Source organism: Drosophila virilis, chromosome 4, assembly GCF_030788295.1.
Source record: "Drosophila virilis strain 15010-1051.87 chromosome 4, Dvir_AGI_RSII-ME, whole genome shotgun sequence".
NCBI lineage: Eukaryota > Metazoa > Arthropoda > Insecta > Diptera > Drosophilidae > Drosophila > Drosophila virilis.
This window is the reverse complement of record NC_091546.1, coordinates 25249585-25266089: the sequence shown is the minus strand read 5'-3', so window position 1 is coordinate 25266089 and position 16505 is coordinate 25249585. Positions and strand designations below refer to the sequence as shown.

Below are 16505 nucleotides of genomic sequence, written 5' to 3'. Positions count from 1 at the left end.
TCAGATTAGTTGAATTATTTGCAAGTAATTTATTACGTTTTCGCTCATAGATTCCCGACACTGACTTAAAGTTGCAGCCAACTTTGGCATTTGCTGAGCCGACGCGTAATTAGCATACTTAATGGATTTCCATAGTCTCAAAATCAAAGCCGTTCAAGGCGCTTCCCTTCCAAAAATGCTAAAGAGCTCCGCTTAAAAAATAAACAAAACTTCTAATTCCTTCTTTAATTGCCTGCATTAAAAGCGAATTTGTTTCAAACTCTTTGAAAATATCAGTTCATCATTTTTATGTTTAAAAATGGGATTATTTTGTTTAAGAATTAATTCCTTATTCCTTCAATGTCAAATAATATTCCATTGTATTTATCAACAATCAACCCAACTCTTTGGGCTTCTTTTACATGTGTCAAAGACATTTCAACGCCTGAGATTAACGCCCGGAAACGCATTGTTCAGATTTCCTAATGACATGGTCACTAGGCAACGCATCTTCTCACCCATCATTTTCCAACTTTTCTTAAAACACGAGAATCTTCATTCTATAATTTTTTTTTTTTTTTTTTTTTTTTTTTTTTTTTTATTTTGCGCTGGAATCGATCAGTGCCTTCTGATCTCTACCAAGCGGAGTTAAGGGCATAGTGTATAGTTATTATTTAATAACTTAAATGATAATTACAGACTTAAAAATATATAACAATAATGGGAAAGGGATGTTTAAGTGATGTGCCTCGTTGGTAGGTCGTCGGGGTGTAGCCTTCGGAGGCGCCTCTCACTGATGGGCTCAGCCAGGGCCCTTGCGGCCGCGTTCGGATGCTGCACCAATTTGTCGGAGTATCGGCTGCTGAAGAAGTTGAGCTGATCTCCGACCTTTGTTAGGCGGAGATCGCGTTCGATGGCGTCTGTTGTTACGTACCATGGCAGGCCAGCAACCTTGCGTGCTGCCTTGGCTTGGACCACTCTTATGCGACGGAGCTGGTGTGCTGATGCCGTGCCCCAAACTTGGATCGCATATGTCCAGATAGGCGTTACCATCGTTTTGATAAGCAGTGTCTTCGTGGATATGTGCAGCTTGCTTTGAGGCTTTAGTAGCCAATCGAGCTTTTGAAGTCTTCTCAGGCATTTTGCTCTCGTTGCTGCGATGTGAGGCCCCCATATGAGCCTTCGATCCAGGTGGACACCCAAGTAGCAGAAAGAGTTGGCCTGCTCAATGGTTCCTCCATCGAACCGTAGCCCCTGGCAGCTGTATGGGCGCAGCGTAAAAGTGACGCAGGCGGACTTGGCACAGTTTATAGCGATGTTCCACATAGCTGTCCAGGTTTCGATCTGCAGCAGCCAGTCCTGCACTGCACTTGTAGCAGCTTGCAGATTTTTGTGGGAGGCTAGGAAGGCAGTGTCGTCCGCATATGTTGCCACCAGCAGTCTCGCAGGGCTGAGGTCTTCGTTGCTTTGTCCTTGTGTGGGCAGGTCCGCCGTATACAGCGTGTACAGCATCGGACCGAGGACGCTGCCTTGTGGGACACCTGCTCTGATGCCCTTAATTGCCGACCTTTGGTCTTTAACGGCCACATTAAAGGTGCGTCCTGCCAGAAAGGAGCTAAGGATGCTGAAGTATGGCGCTGGGAGTATCAGTTTGATCTTGAACAGAAGACCATCGTGCCAGACCTTGTCAAACGCTTGTTTGACATCGAGGAAAACGCCGACGCAGTATTGCTTCTGCTCAAAAGCTTCTAGTACGTGTTTTACTGCCCGGTGGACCTGCTCGGGGCAGCCGTGAGACTTTCTGAAGCCAAACTGATGATCCGGGACCAGGCGCGTGACCTCGTCGAGTTCTAAGAGACGGCTTAGCAGAAGTCGCTCAAAGACTTTTGAGAGCGTCGGCAGAAGGCTTATAGGGCGGTAGGACTCAAGTTGAGTTAGCGGCTTACCGGGTTTGGCGATCATCACAATTTTCGCATGTTTCCATTGCTTCGGAAAGTGGCCAAGGCGGAGCATGGAGTTGAAAATTGTGGCGAGCGCCATGACTCCTTTGCGTGGGAGAGCCTTAGCTGCTCTGTTGTCGATTTCGTCGCATCCTGGGGTCTTCTTTAGCTCAAGCATTTTCAGCTGTGTCCCGATTTCCGCGGGGGAGATGCTTCTTATCGGGAGAGCCATCTGCAGTGGAGCGTCCAGTGACTCGGCTACTTTACGGCGCTGTGCAACATCTGCGAAGTCGAATGGCTTGAAGGTTGTCTCCAAGTAGTCAGCAAACGCGTTGGCCTTTTCCTCGTCCGATCGGAGCCAGAGGCCAGAGTGGTCCGTGATCGGGGAGGTAAAAACTGGTTGCCTCTTAATGCTTCTGGTGAGCTTCCACACTGAAAAGGTGCTGTTGCCGTCATGCCCAGTTGTTTCGAGGAGGCTGTCTAGATTTTCCGTTCGAGTCCTAGCCAGCAGTCGTCTGAGCCGGTTGGACGCGCTTACCATTTCTGCCTTGGTAGAGGGGTCTCCGTTGCGGATGTACAGCCTCCTTAGACGTCTTTTGTCGGCAAGGAGACTCCTGGCTTCAGGGCTTAGTAGGGACCTTCTGAAGGTACGAGAGTGAGGCAGGGTTTGCGGGGCTGCACGTCTAGCAGCTTCCGTAATTTTCGCTGTGAGGTGGTCAACGTAGCTCTCCAGTTCACTTGCCGTATTTATGGTGACGTTGAGCTCTAATGTGTCCTCGAGGCAGGCCCGGTATACTCCCAAGTTAGAGCGCGGCGGGAGCATTTTGCGGATTCCAACTTCCCACTTGGGAGTCTCCTCGAGCTCAATCAGTAATGGGAGGTGATCCGACGTCAGGTCAAGGAGGCTTCGTATTCGCAGCTGTTCCTGTCTGAATCCCTTATAGAGCCCGAAGTCAAGTGCACTTGGTGTTGCAGTAGCCCTATATGGGTAGCACGTTGCCTCTCCAGTGGCTATGACTTCGATGCCTTCATTCTCAATGGCAGAGAAGAGCGTTCTCCCTCGGGGGCACATGCGGTAGTTTCCCCACCAGCGATGTTTGGCATTCCAGTCTCCTCCTGCCAGGAATTTGGGGCCAAGCTGGTCGAAAAGGGCTCGAAAGTGTGCCTCAGTCACTCTCAAGGCCGGAGGGCAGTATACAGAGGCGAGATTGAAGTCGCCTCTGCTGGATCCGAGTCGGATAACAGCAGCTTGCATATGCCAGTGGCAGGATGACTCAAGTGAGTGGTGCGACAAGGACGACCTGATCAATATTGCTGCTCCTCCATGTTGGCTGTTGTCTGGGTGGTTGGCGGTGTGGAGAGTGTAGCCTGGCACTCTGAGGGTGATTCGAGAGCAGAAGTGAGTCTCCGTGAGCAGAAACACATCGATGTGGTGGAGTTCGATGAAGGCTGTGATCTCATTCGCTTTCGAAAAGACTCCGTTGGCGTTCCATAGTGCTATCCTGAGGGAGCTCATTTTAGGCACTGTTATTTTTGGCGCTAGTGTGCATTAGCGCTTGTAAAAGAGTCTGTATGAGAGACATCAGTTGGTCGAATCTGGCGAACATTTGCTTCATCATGAGCTCAAGGGCTGAGTTGGGGCAGTTGTCGGCAACAGGTTGCGATTGGCTGGGAGTACTGCCAGTGTTCCTTCTGCGAGACGATGAGCGGGCACTGCGCTCTGCGGGCTGGGTACCGCGGAGGACGCTGGCAAAGGATTGTTGGCCGGGCACGAAGCTGCAGGCAGGAGCGGCTGTTTTGGGGCGGGGATCTCTGGAGCGGCTTGCATCTCTGCCATTTGCCTTGTGCTGGTTTTTCTGCTGGAAAGCATATTGCAGGTACTTCTTGCAGCCTTTGAAGTTTGCTGCGTGTGCTTCTCCACAGTGGTGACAACACCGATTCTCGTCCTTGCCAAGTGTGCACTCGTTGCTTGGATGGTTGTCCCCACACTCCTTGCACACATAGTGTCTCGAGCAGTAAGATTTTGTGTGCCCGTACTCTTGGCATCTGTTGCATTGTACAGGGCCCGACGTCTTGCGAGGCTTCTCCCACGAAACTTTGTGCCTGCATAGTACTGTTATTGATTTGACAAGGTTATTGTTCTCCGCTTTCCTCAGGTCAACAATTCTCATATTTAGAGGTTCGTTATTGACTCTGCTACGCGGGGTATATATGCGGACAACGTGGTGCCCCTTTTCTGCCAATTGCGCTGAAATATCTTCGGATGCGACCTCGTGGTGGATATTTCGTAGAACTATGCGGTACGGCCGGTCTTCTGCAAGCTGGTGGTGGTGAAACAGGCAGCCGTTCTCGCGAAGGTGCCTTGCCAGCGTTCGGTATTCGTCTGAGTTGCGGCATTGGACGATGCAGTCGCCAGAATTAAGCGATCTGACGGTGTAAGTGTCCGCGCCTAGGACGCTGTCTAGTTCCTTGCAGAACTTGGTGAAACTGAGGACGTTTGGCACAGTTATTCTCGGCACCTTAGAGGCAGGCCGCTCATTGGGAGGCGCCGTCTGGGTGGGTTGCGGGTGTGCGGCAAGCTTTTTATTTGCCGTTTGTTGCCTGCTGGCCCTTGCGCGAGCTGCGTGCGAGGTGGATGGCCTATCATCTACATCCTCGTCGGCGCAAGCTTCCTTGTTGGTGGCTAGCTCTACTTCCGTGTCCATGTCGCTTTCCTCTTCGTCACAGAGGGCCGCAAACCGGTTTTGGCTGGCTTTCTTGGTTTCGGTGGTGCTCGCCTTCTTACGGACGATATGGGGGGAGAGATTGCCACCTTCTCTTTTAGTGGCCTTAAACCATTGACCTTGCCAAGTACGTGAAGTCTTGGGCGGGTAATTATTCAAAAACGCGTGGAGATCCGGGCTTGTAGCAGGATTCGCGCCAGGAATGGACGGGATTGCGGGGCCTTGGGAGCTGATGCCATGTGCGAGGGACGACGTTACCGTAGTCGTTCCTAGGGAGCAGGCAGTTGTGGTGATGCACGACGTGGTGAGTAGCGTAGTACCCCCGCACAGCGTGATGTATGGCGGTAGCACATTATCCGACGGGTTGTATATAGGTGACGCAGGATAGTCGGGGATGAGTGGATTCGGCTTGTTGGACGCCATTAGGTGAGATGTAGACCAAAATTTACTAGCTGCACTTATTTACAAAAATCTCCAGTATTTTTGTGAAAAGTGACTTTGGTGAACGGGGAGCGAAACGGTGACTGGAAAGTGTCAGCACTGTCACGGTCAGTGACTGACTTGCCAGCACTGATTGTTCTCCTATTGGCTAGTGCTTTACTTGTGTTAGTGAGTCTAGGCAAAAGCTCTCTCGCGAAAGCTCTGCTCACTCACACGCACACACACACACTACAGCTGAGTTAAGGCGATCAGCTGAGCGCAGTTTGAGCTTAGCAAAAGCTTGCTCTCTTACGCTCGCACGCGGTTGCACTTTTGTGTAAAAAAAAAAAAATTTAAATGTTTATATATGTTTATATATATATATAGTTTAGCTGCCAGAGGCAGCACAATTGTTTTTTTTCGCGCTCTGCAGGCGCGATTTGTTTGTTAAGCCCTGGGGCGGGCTTAGTTAGTGTCACTGTCACTTTTTGTTTGTTTTTTGCCTGGGATGCACTGAACATACACACGCACGGGAATGCACAGAAAACACGACCGATCTCCGCGGAAGTTCAAGGCGATCTATAATTTGACTCCATAGCAAAATATGCCACCTGTCAAGCAGAACTCAATTAATTTTAAAAGGGACACATCCGCTGGCATTTTAACGCAGCCTTCAATCAACACAATGCTTTCCTGAATAGCATCTCAGTTTTCCCTTTGATCGACTTACATATGTACTCTTGAGTTCAAAGACCGTCAAATATCTCCGTATTTATTATATTCCCACTGCGAGCAATACGAGCAAGTAATGCAAATCCCATAACGATGGAGACAAAAATATCCCAAGCACATGAGCATTTGTTGGTATTTATGGCAATCAACTGAAAGATTAAAAATGCTTCTGTGCACCCGACTAATTTACTTGACATGGTTATTTGCTTGGCTCTTATTCCAAACATAGCACAAGACGTGACATATTTTCACAAATATGTCGCAATTGTTGGGCTGATTAACATTAATTGTATTCGACTTTCCTTACCTGCCACGCATCTCCTCAGTTGGCCAATCTGCATTTTGACCCCACGGCATTTCGGTGGTGCCGAGAATTAGGCCGAAACAGAATCCAAAAACACAAGAGATTAACATGCCCAGGGCCAAGCTCAGAAAGCCAACGCGCTGCGAAGTATATGAAAACAATGAAAATTAATTTGCCTTCTAAATATATTTAACTGTTAGATACCATTTATTTAAATTTATTGACAAAATAGTGCGATTTAACAAAATATATGTATCTGCCATTTTGTATGAATACTTTAAGGATAAACCAAATTGTTAAACTCTTAAGATAGAGAGAAACCCATGAAATTGTAATAGAAATTGTAATATATTTGTGATACCGTACCTTAACCTTTTCACAAATATATTCAAATGTATTATTTGAATAAATAAAAATCGACAAAATGCGGATATTTTCGACAAGCCGCGCATTAAATACCCTTGCACACATGTGATTAACGCTTCTTATAATATACTTACTTAGTATATGCATTTGATATGGGTTTGTAGACATGCGACGGAGCTAGAGAAGCTCGTTACTCAGGCATTCTAGGAGCTATGTGATATAGCTTTCCGATTTGGCCAACTTCGATATATAAAGTATATGTAAGTAATACCTGCTTTAAAATATATATTGGAATATAGCCCATACTTTATGGGGTCAGAAATGTCTCAGTCTATGCGGTAAATAGTGCCTGACTAAGTAATAATATCCTACACGGGAATACAAAATTCGTCTTAGCTTTGGCTTTAGATTAAAAATATATGTATATACAATTTTCTATTTCACTGCAGCTTGCTGTAAGCAAGACGGACAGCAAGAAACACTGACAGAGATAGATATATGGAATGGAAGAGCTGGCGGTTTGCATGTTGAATGCCAACTGACGCCAGTCAGCGACACTTTAAGCGATAATGTAGCATACTTTGCAGCGAAGCTGCAGCATAGTTGTCAAACGCGGTGCGGAGAGGGGAGTGCCGCGAGCGAGAAGCGAGTGGGTGCGTGACATGTTAACCCAAATTTGCAGCCACGCAGCATAAACTGCTTTTGGCAGCTGCACACAAAAGGAAAATGTTCTAATGTCAACCAGCTGATGTCCTCGCCGTCGTCGTCGTTGTCGTTGTCGTTGTCGTTCTCGTCGTCTTAGGGTCCAACCTCAACCCTAAATTGAAGCGCAACGCATACAAAGAACTTGTCCCCAACAAGCTGACAACTGTTTAAATTTTTAGAGCTGAAAACTTCAAATTCAAGGAAGTAAATGCAGTTTAAAGAGTCTGCCACAACAATTTGCCAACTGGCATTAAAGTAAAGTGAAAAGATAACTTCCAAGTTTGTGTCTGTTTTGTTTTTGGCTTGTTCCTTCGCTTTTCACATGCAGGCAGGTACGGGAAATGCAAACAAGAGGGTAGCGGCTCACTGGGCGTATGAGTAATGTGTTAACCAATTGCATCAACTTTAAATGGGGTGCAAATATTTTATAGCTCACATTCAACGAATACGCAACATTTTTCAAAAGTCCAAGTGTGTGTATCTGTTGCCCGCAGCTGCAAAAAAATGTGCATTTCAATAACATTTAACGACTGTTGACAGATGCTACCATATACAAATATGCATGGAGACGAAGCATTTAGTTTTCATTTTGCAACTTTATGATTATGTTGAATTTTTTGTGCTTATATTATTTATGTTGTTATATTTTTTTGTTGCACATTTAACGCATAGCTCTCAATTTTTATGTGCCTGCTGATGTTGGCACTCGGCTGAGTAATTGGCATTTTTGTGTGAAGGGTTTTAAATGCTTTTCACAATATTTACAAAATGACTTTGCTAAATATTTGCCAAACTAATATTGCCGCCTCTCTCTCTCTCTCTCTCTCTCTCGCTCTCTCTCTCTCTCTCTTTCTCTCTCTCTCTCTCTCTCTCTCTTTCTTAGTAGTAATACCATAATGTTTTTATGCCCTTGTAGAGTGTCTGATAATTTGTTCATGAAATGTGCAAAGAATAGCAGGAGACATCGCCGATGCCATTAAGTATATATATTCTGTCTACCTGTTTCTATACGAACTAATTTTTCTGATTTGAAAATGTAATCTTAAAACTTTGTATACGTCCATCTCACTGTAGCTCGCAGTACATTTGTCAAAACCAGTCGGATCGGACCACAATTATCTGTCCAAGAATAAGTTCTTGTATAGAATACTCAAGCTGCAAAAGCTGGTATAAAGTGGCATGGTTGAGAAACTTTAAGATATTTAATCCTCAGACACCCAACTGTGGCATAGATGCTACTACTGAAGCTACTTCAAACCAAAAAAAAAGCGACAAGATACAGTCGTATATTCATTTAAATTAAAATTTAATTGAAGTACACGACACCCAAGACATGTGCTTAGAGAAACACGTGTGTTCTCAGTGTGTGAGTGCGGGTATGTGTGTGTGTCTCGTCCGGAAAATTGTGTCAGCAGACACCGAACTGGTCCCAGGGCGGGCCCAAATGGACCAGACTCGCACTCATTAAAAGCGGTTGCGAAAATGTTTGTCGCAGATTCTTGTGGAATCTCCCTTTGTTTTTTTTTTGGCAGCTTCTATTTACTTTTTTTTGGAACTATGATGTCTTACACGTCATGAATGTGTTTATCATACAGTACACCTGCGAAATTTATGAAGCGCAGCTCGCTTTTGAAGTACTTCAGTAGACAAATCTGAATTCTTATCTGTGCCATAGAATTCGACTGTTGTCCTGGCTGCTGTTGACATTTATGGTAGTCTTGATAGCGACGGGAACAGAAACAGAAACATAGACAGAGCCGAAAGCGGGCAGCGGACAGCAGTGGAAGCAACTGCTGCAGTTGACGTCAAGTTTTATTTGCTTCGAGTTTGGATAATTCCTTGAGTGGTTCTTTCTTTTAATTTAAGTAGCTTAAGTTTGTTTGCCGACGCTTCTCGTTGGGTTTTTGGTCGAGTGGACGACAGATGAGGATGATGAACTCGTGGACCGCTTTTATTTATAGACCGCAAACAGAAGTGAAGTTATATAAATAGCAACATTTTCAATTTTGCATTCAAATGCAAAGTGTTAAAAATCTCTGAGAACTTAGAGCACAGCGTCGTCTTAGACCAGCAAGGGTTATACATTAACATACTTGAAGGATTAAATTTGGCCCGTTTTGAAAGGGCATTCAAAGGGGGGAAGCGGATGCTCGTATGTAAAACCATGTAGAAAAGTCTGAAATAAGTGTTAAGACAAGGGAAATTATAAAGGCCCAATTAAGGTTTAATTGAGTGTGAAATAAAAACCATCTTACTAGCAAGTAAATTAATTTTCAAGCTGATCGGGGCAACATATGTGTTTCGGCTAAATATTTTAAACTGACTCAAATAACATTCAAGCACCTATTATATCGATTTAGCTCTTTCTGAGCCTAAACAGTTTTCTTTCCAAGAAATTATGTAGGAGTAGATTATAGATATTCTTTAAAACCAAATGTTTGTATTTGAATTCTTAAACATAAAATATTAACATTTGCCAACAGTTTTTACCAGCAGCATTTGCTTAAACTAAATCTCGGCCCTTTTATTATACATATTTTAGCACTTTTTCCTTCTTAACTGTTTTTTGTCCATTTTTACTTGAATACTTTTATGTCGGTGTTCATGAAGGCTTAAGAATAGTCATGGCTTAAATGAAAATGTCTTTCGTCTCCCATTCGAAAACTACAGGAAAATTGCCAATTCACTAAAGTAGAAAAAAATTTATAATTAGGACTCCAGCACTGCAGTTGTATACTAATAGGCTTTAAAAAAAAACTGTGCATGCATTAGTTCAGCCCGTAGAAAAAAATATTTTTTATCAAAGTCGAGAAAACCCATTTATACACACATCATCAAACTGTCAATAAAGAACTCAGCCGCTCTTCGGGTGTTACCACAAAAGTGTTGAAAATGTGTAACAAATTCGCACAAAATACTGTCATCAGAGCTGTGCGTTTGACTGCTGCAGCGGGAGTGGCCTTTGGGGTGTCGAGCTTTTCATTTCCATAGGAATTTTCATAGCCCAACAGAGGGCAAACGAACTGCCAACGACTGGCACAACAATTTTCGGCGAATGGGTTTTATTATTTTCATCTGTCACTTTCTCATACATAAATCACTCCACAAAGCGCAAAAGTGTGCTGCCAATGGATTGTTGGGCCGCGACTGCATTCAATTTTTGACTCGAGCTATTTTTTTATGTGGTCCATTGCAATGTTTTGTCGGCAACGCTACTGGAGCGCTGCACAATTTGTAGCCGGGCAACACAAACACACACACACCCACACACACACAAAGAGACAGACACCCACATACAAGTGCACAGCACAAAAGCAAGTCGAAATGGGTTTGGCTAACCGCATACACACGCAGCAATATCAGCAATAGCAACTGCAGCAGCTGCTGCACCACTTACCATTAGCTCCCTGTCCGAGATAATTGCGCCAAATGTAATCGACATAACGGGACCCATAAGCGGCGAGACCAACATGGCCGCAACAATATTCGGTGAATTATTCTCGACAAGGCCCAGAGCGGCCAGAGAGCTGCAAGACACCCATGGAGTCCACACAGAAATGAAAACCATCGCAAACTGTACTCACTCAGCGGTAACAATTAGCAGCAGGTAGTCAAAGGATAAGGAACCACCAGCTCGCACACCGTCCACCACCTGCTTTACGGTTAGTTTCGATTTAATTGATTCCACAAAGTTGTTCCACTTGGAGGTTTCCTCGGCATCCTCGCTGCAAGGGATAAAATAAATAAATACCATCTTAAAATGTAATGTGAAATAAAGAGGTTAATGTGGGAACATGCGAAGACGTGAGCAGCCGTCTAATTGCCACATTATTTTAAGAATTTTTCTCTTATCGATTGTAATTGGTTGGATTTTTGTAAAGTTCGCATTTGTAAAGATTCTTTACAGAAGAGAGTTTCTGCACTCGGTCGATAGCAAAATTATTTTATCGCAATTTATATGTCAACTGCCCAAAATTGATTTTTCTGCAAACAGCCCACTTGGCTTTAAATCTTTAACCTAACCTCAATTAAATGTTTATCTTATAAACACGTCACTTTCTTTACCTATTGGAAATGCCAATTACCTGCAAAAGTGCACAACACACACAGAGACAGATCAAGAAAGGAGGACAGAGATAAAGAGATAGAGAGAGATAGAGAGAGAGCTGGAGAGAGAGTCGTAAAAACGCCCACATTTCGAACTGCTTGAAAACGGACGAAAGTCATAAATTATGTGCACTTGGCAAATGCATTTAACCCTTGATAGGGTTTATGTTTCCAGCCGCTGGCTTTCATATGTAAATGTCATCATTTTCACTTTTTGCACGAAACGAGACAAAGCCCAGAACAATGCACGTAGATTCGACTAAAGCCGCAATAAACTTGGACACAGGCCAACCACAGTGGCTCCATAGTGCATGGGGCATATCTATGAGAGAGCAGGCCCAGTGGATGCAAACGATGCAAACAATGCAAGTGCAAAAAAGGGAAGTCAGTAACCTACTTGTCACATTGCCAGCAGCTATAGAAAAATAAATGGCACTGAAAGTGAAAGACAGCAAGTGAAAGTTAATGAAATGACAGACGCCTTTGAAAGACGCCTACAAAGAGAGATGCTCAAATTAGTTTTTGACAAAGCAGCTGTCAGCTCAAAAGCAAAGCTAAACACACGTATCTTTTCCTGACAAAGGTGCGCAATTAAAGCTAAACTAGCTGCTAACACGCACAAGCATACTACTCTTGTTAGTAAGATAAGTCATTCTCATACTCATACTCATACTCATACTCATACTCATACTCATACTCATACTCATACTCATACTCATACTCATACTCATACTCATACTCATACTCATACTCATACTCATACTCATACTCATACTCATACTCATACTCATACTCATACTCATACTCATACTCATACTCATACTCATACTCATACTCATACTCATACTCATACTCATACTCATACTCATACTCATACTCATACTCATACTCATACTCATACTCATACTCATACTCATACTCATACTCATACTCATACTCATACTCATAGTCATACTCATACTCATAGTCATACTCATAGTCATACTCATACTCATACTCATACTCATACTCATAGTCATACTCATACTCATACTCATACTCATACTCATACTCATACTCATACTCATACTCATACTCATACTCATACTCATACTCATACTCATACTCATACTCATACTCATACTCATACTCATACTCATACTCATACTCATACTCATACTCATACTCATACTCATACTCGTATTTTTTAATTTTACCTGTAATCATCGCGCATGTTGGACGCATCTGTGATGGCATCATAGCTCACGCTGCAAGGTAGGACGCTGTAAAACAAACCAAGAGAAGAGGTTAAAGAGCTGCCGTATGTGCATTTGAATATGGAAATATTTTAACTGTAGGAAAAGCAAGTCTGTGGCATTGTGCACTTAGTTGACTTGCACGACTGCTCCTGGCATATAGCAATCTGACAGCTCAGAAGCGCTTGCTGCTGCTGCTTAATCCCTACAGCTGTTCCGAACTCGCAGGGCAAAACTTAATTGCATTCTGTGCACATTAAAGAGCTTAAATATCACTTTTCTCATCGAATCTGCCCTCCCTTAGAGCTGCCACTCATTTCAAGGTAAACAGATGCACTTCAGCTGGGCGCCCCTTATCCTCTGCTTTGTCTTTGCTGGCCACACCTTTGGCTGCATTTTAATGCACCTGCTTAATGCCATTAAATGATTATCACACCTGCTTGCCTCACAAGGCACTGCTGCCCGCTTACTCGCCAGGCATTTCTTGGTCCTTGTCAGTTCACCTTTCATTTGTTTCGTAGGGCTACTTAAGGCAGTTCATTGTTTTTGCTTAATTCCAGGCAGTCCTGTTGTTTAATTTAATCCCAAGAAACTGTCCTCGAGCAGTGAGGAGCTGAATTTCCTGCCCGAAATTTACTTGGCTCATAATATAGTCTACTGCTACTTTTAATTAGCTAAATTCTCTAGACTTGGGGTTCGAATCATGGAACGGAACTTAAAGCTTCGATTGTTTCAATTTCCTATAATACGGAAGTTTTTAATTCCAAACGACATATGCGAAAAGATTCTCCCACCAGTTCCAGACGGTGATGAACTAAAGAAATATCTTAAGATATTTCGACTTCCCAGGCCAAGTTTTTAATAACTTAATTATATTTGCATTTCGCTGCCATTAAGACTTTTTCTATCATCGACTAGCTTATGCTTTATCACTGACCGTTTCACTTAACCCTGATGAAAGCAATCAATTTTCGGTCCTGGTCTACCCAGCTGTTGCGTGGCGAATCGATATGAGCCACGCCCATTGCAGCCAAATCGTCAGCTTCATCCTAGCTTCTCGTCCTAGCAATTTTCGCCTAGAGGCAATCAAAATATGGACTTACCCGCTGCCACCCACCGGTTGTTGGCAAGCTCTTAAGACCCTAACAACTGCATGACCCGGTGGCTGGGCCCTGGAGCTTGATGCTGAGCTTAAGCTGCATTTTTTATTAAAAACTAACCGGGCAGATGAAGTCGAAGCAGGAGCTGGGTTGGGAATCTGAGCAGCTGTTGCGTGGACTTGTTGACTTGCCCGGCACGTTTGCCGTTTGGCGGTGCCTTTCAATGTCTCAACTTACCTGACACTGGAATTCAATTTAGTGCCAATGCCCAGCTCCGTTAGACAGTGGAGTGTTGTCTCGCAGGATTCGCCGGCTTGCAGCGGGAAAACGACGTGATGGAAATAACCTTTTTTGCTTGTTGTCCAAGTAACGTGCTCAATTTCAAGCTTGACAAGTAACTCCTCAAGTACCTGGCAACGGAAAGCAACAACAAGAACCTCAGCCGGGGCTCAATAAACGAATGCACAGACTTTGGCTATGGATCTAATTGGATTGCCATCAAGCCGAGACTTAGTTCCGATCCCACTCCCCGTCTGTGGCTTAATGCCGACTTTAACACTGCAGCCATCAATCTCTGGTCGCGCATCTTCATCTTGGTGATTATCCGACTCGAACTCGGACCCGGTTGTCGCCCAGCGTTTTCTGCTGACCCTCATTCATCAAAATCTGAGCTTAGGTCGAGCTTTGACCAACCACACACAGCCAAGACAATTTGGGTGCCGTTTTACATTGTTAACCCCCTCTTAACTTTACACTGTGCTTCAGTCACGTTCCGTCCAGTTAAGTGCATCCACCGAACACAACAGAACAGTCATTGAGTACCCTTGTCCACGTCGCTATACCGCACGAAAGTCAACTTTAAGTGTTACGTTAGCTCAGTCTTGGGCCAGGGGAAAGTGGGGTAACTGCCCAATGGACTCACCTTTTCAAGCGGCACCACTAAATTACGTCTGTCCAGTGGCACAGCCCTCGGACCACACGCTCCACTATCAGTTCCGGTAAGAGCTAGCGCCCCTGCTCCTCCTGGGATGGCCCGCTTCGCAGCTGCCGCTGCAGCTCCACGACCTGGTCCGGCACCACGCCCAGCACCGCCCACACCGCCGCGACGATACTTGGGCACATTCTTGTCACGTAATTCAACTTCGAGTCGTAGTATTGCGTTGTTATTTTCCGGAAGATTGATGTTCAGATTATTATTACCACCGCCCGTGCCGGCCATAGGATGCCGGCAATGGCCACCTAGGTCGCCAGACTGCGGCTCAGTTATAACATTATTTGAAGGGCCTATAAGTAAATGAAAAGGTGAAAGAAGTAATGGGATTCCCTATATGTAAGACTGTTTGTTCTGACTGACTAATTGGTGATCAACTCGTTGCCCGCACTTATATGACATGAAAACACTTTTTACTAAGCATCCAATCGATTTTAAGCTAATTTTCAAAAAACTTCATTAAAATTATTTTGAATCGTGTTTCAAGCAATCCACCACTCTTGAATGTACAATTTGGGTTAAATGTTGTTGGAACGAAGATTTGTTTTCCCGCTTCAAGCTAATTATCATGCAGTTCAACTGGGCATTTCGTTTTTAATTCAGTGGACCTTAAAAACCTAGTTAGATTTAGCAGGTATATTAGTTTTCCTCGATAGTAAATTCGCCTTTCGCAATAAAGGTATCATTGCATATTTCTGCATTATAAATTTCTTTAGGTACATATTGGTACATATGGCTTTGCATTGAATAATTTATTTAAATATTTTATTTATTGTAGCACAATTATTTAAATTCCGTTTAATTACACGATTTTTTTCTAATTAGCGAGATTTGATGTGCCATAAAGTAGCGCATTTTCTAAATATTTGCTTTGTGTTCGGTTGGCAAAAAACCAACTAAATTTTTCGCGTTATTTAAATAGCAATTGACCACAGAGCTCAAATAGCTGTAAATTGCAATAATTAAATTGATGGCTTAGGTTAACAAACGGCAATTGTTAATTATATAATTTATGCAACAGTTGGCAGCACAATTTCTAGCTGAGGGCCAAATACAATTTAATAGTTGAATTATTTAATATTTGCGCACGCTTTTTCCGGGCTGCAATTAACAGAGGCCCACAAAAGGGTATGAGGACGAAAGCTCCACTTGAGCCAAATAAATAAAATGGCAGGCAAAACTCAAATCAAAGCCTACATAAAAACCTTACAAAGAATCACAATTTATTAGGCCAACACACACAAGAGACAGCGAGAGGGAGAGACAGACATCGAAATGTTATATAAATCCCCGAGCATTGACAAATGCCAAAATAAAGCTTAAATGAGCTTAGGTCAAGGCAGAGCATTAAATTTTGCTATGAGCCGCCATGTCTTTGTTTCACTTTTGGCCACTTGTCCCACAAGTAACTATGTGGGACAAGTGGGTCAAAATAAGTCCAAAACCTGACTCTGCCTACTTCCTACTTTCTCAATTTCTCTCTCTCTCTCCCGATGTACTTGATGACTGCAAATTTCTGGGAACGCTTTGGCATGGCATTGAACCCTGTGATTTATGTCTGACACCTCTGCCGGCTTCTCAATGACTTGACACAAGTATGTACATGTCAAGTTCTTTTATACATATATTTTTGTTGCCAATGCTTCTTCTTTTTGGTTTGCCTGAAAGTTGCTTTCGCACTTTTTGAGCTGCTGCCAACGCATGTTTATTGCCTATTTTTGCATTAGAAAAAGTCATTTATTTAACTTTGACTTTGACTACGAGAAACTTTGTTCACGCCCTGCGGCAGCTTCCGCCGGCCCCTTCCTGGGCTCAGACACTCATAAGCTCCATTGTCATTATCAGCTAGAACCTCTCCATGGTGACAGGCAAAATTAATGATGATGCCTTTTGATCGCTTTTG

At 43.8% G+C, this 16505-nt stretch overlaps 2 protein-coding genes across 6 annotated transcripts in view; one reads left to right on the top strand and one right to left on the bottom strand.

The window, feature by feature from the left end:
- The window catches only part of LOC6634228 (uncharacterized), a 169799-nt gene that overhangs the window by 104479 nt on the left and 48815 nt on the right, over window positions 1-16505 (top strand). The gene's annotated exons all lie outside the window — the stretch shown is intronic.
- LOC6634202 (uncharacterized) overlaps window positions 1-16505 on the bottom strand; it is a 41875-nt gene that overhangs the window by 14571 nt on the left and 10799 nt on the right. For all 3 annotated transcript variants that reach the window (XM_015169703.3, XM_002057698.4, XM_032437879.2), the window contains exons 3-8: window positions 14534-14895; window positions 13849-14021; window positions 12473-12538; window positions 10754-10894; window positions 10567-10696; window positions 6102-6238 (exon numbers count right to left, since the gene is read on the bottom strand). In XM_015169703.3, the coding sequence (XP_015025189.1) occupies window positions 6102-6238; window positions 10567-10696; window positions 10754-10894; window positions 12473-12538; window positions 13849-14021; window positions 14534-14895 (1009 nt within the window). The remainder of the gene's footprint in view (window positions 1-6101; window positions 6239-10566; window positions 10697-10753; window positions 10895-12472; window positions 12539-13848; window positions 14022-14533; window positions 14896-16505) is intronic.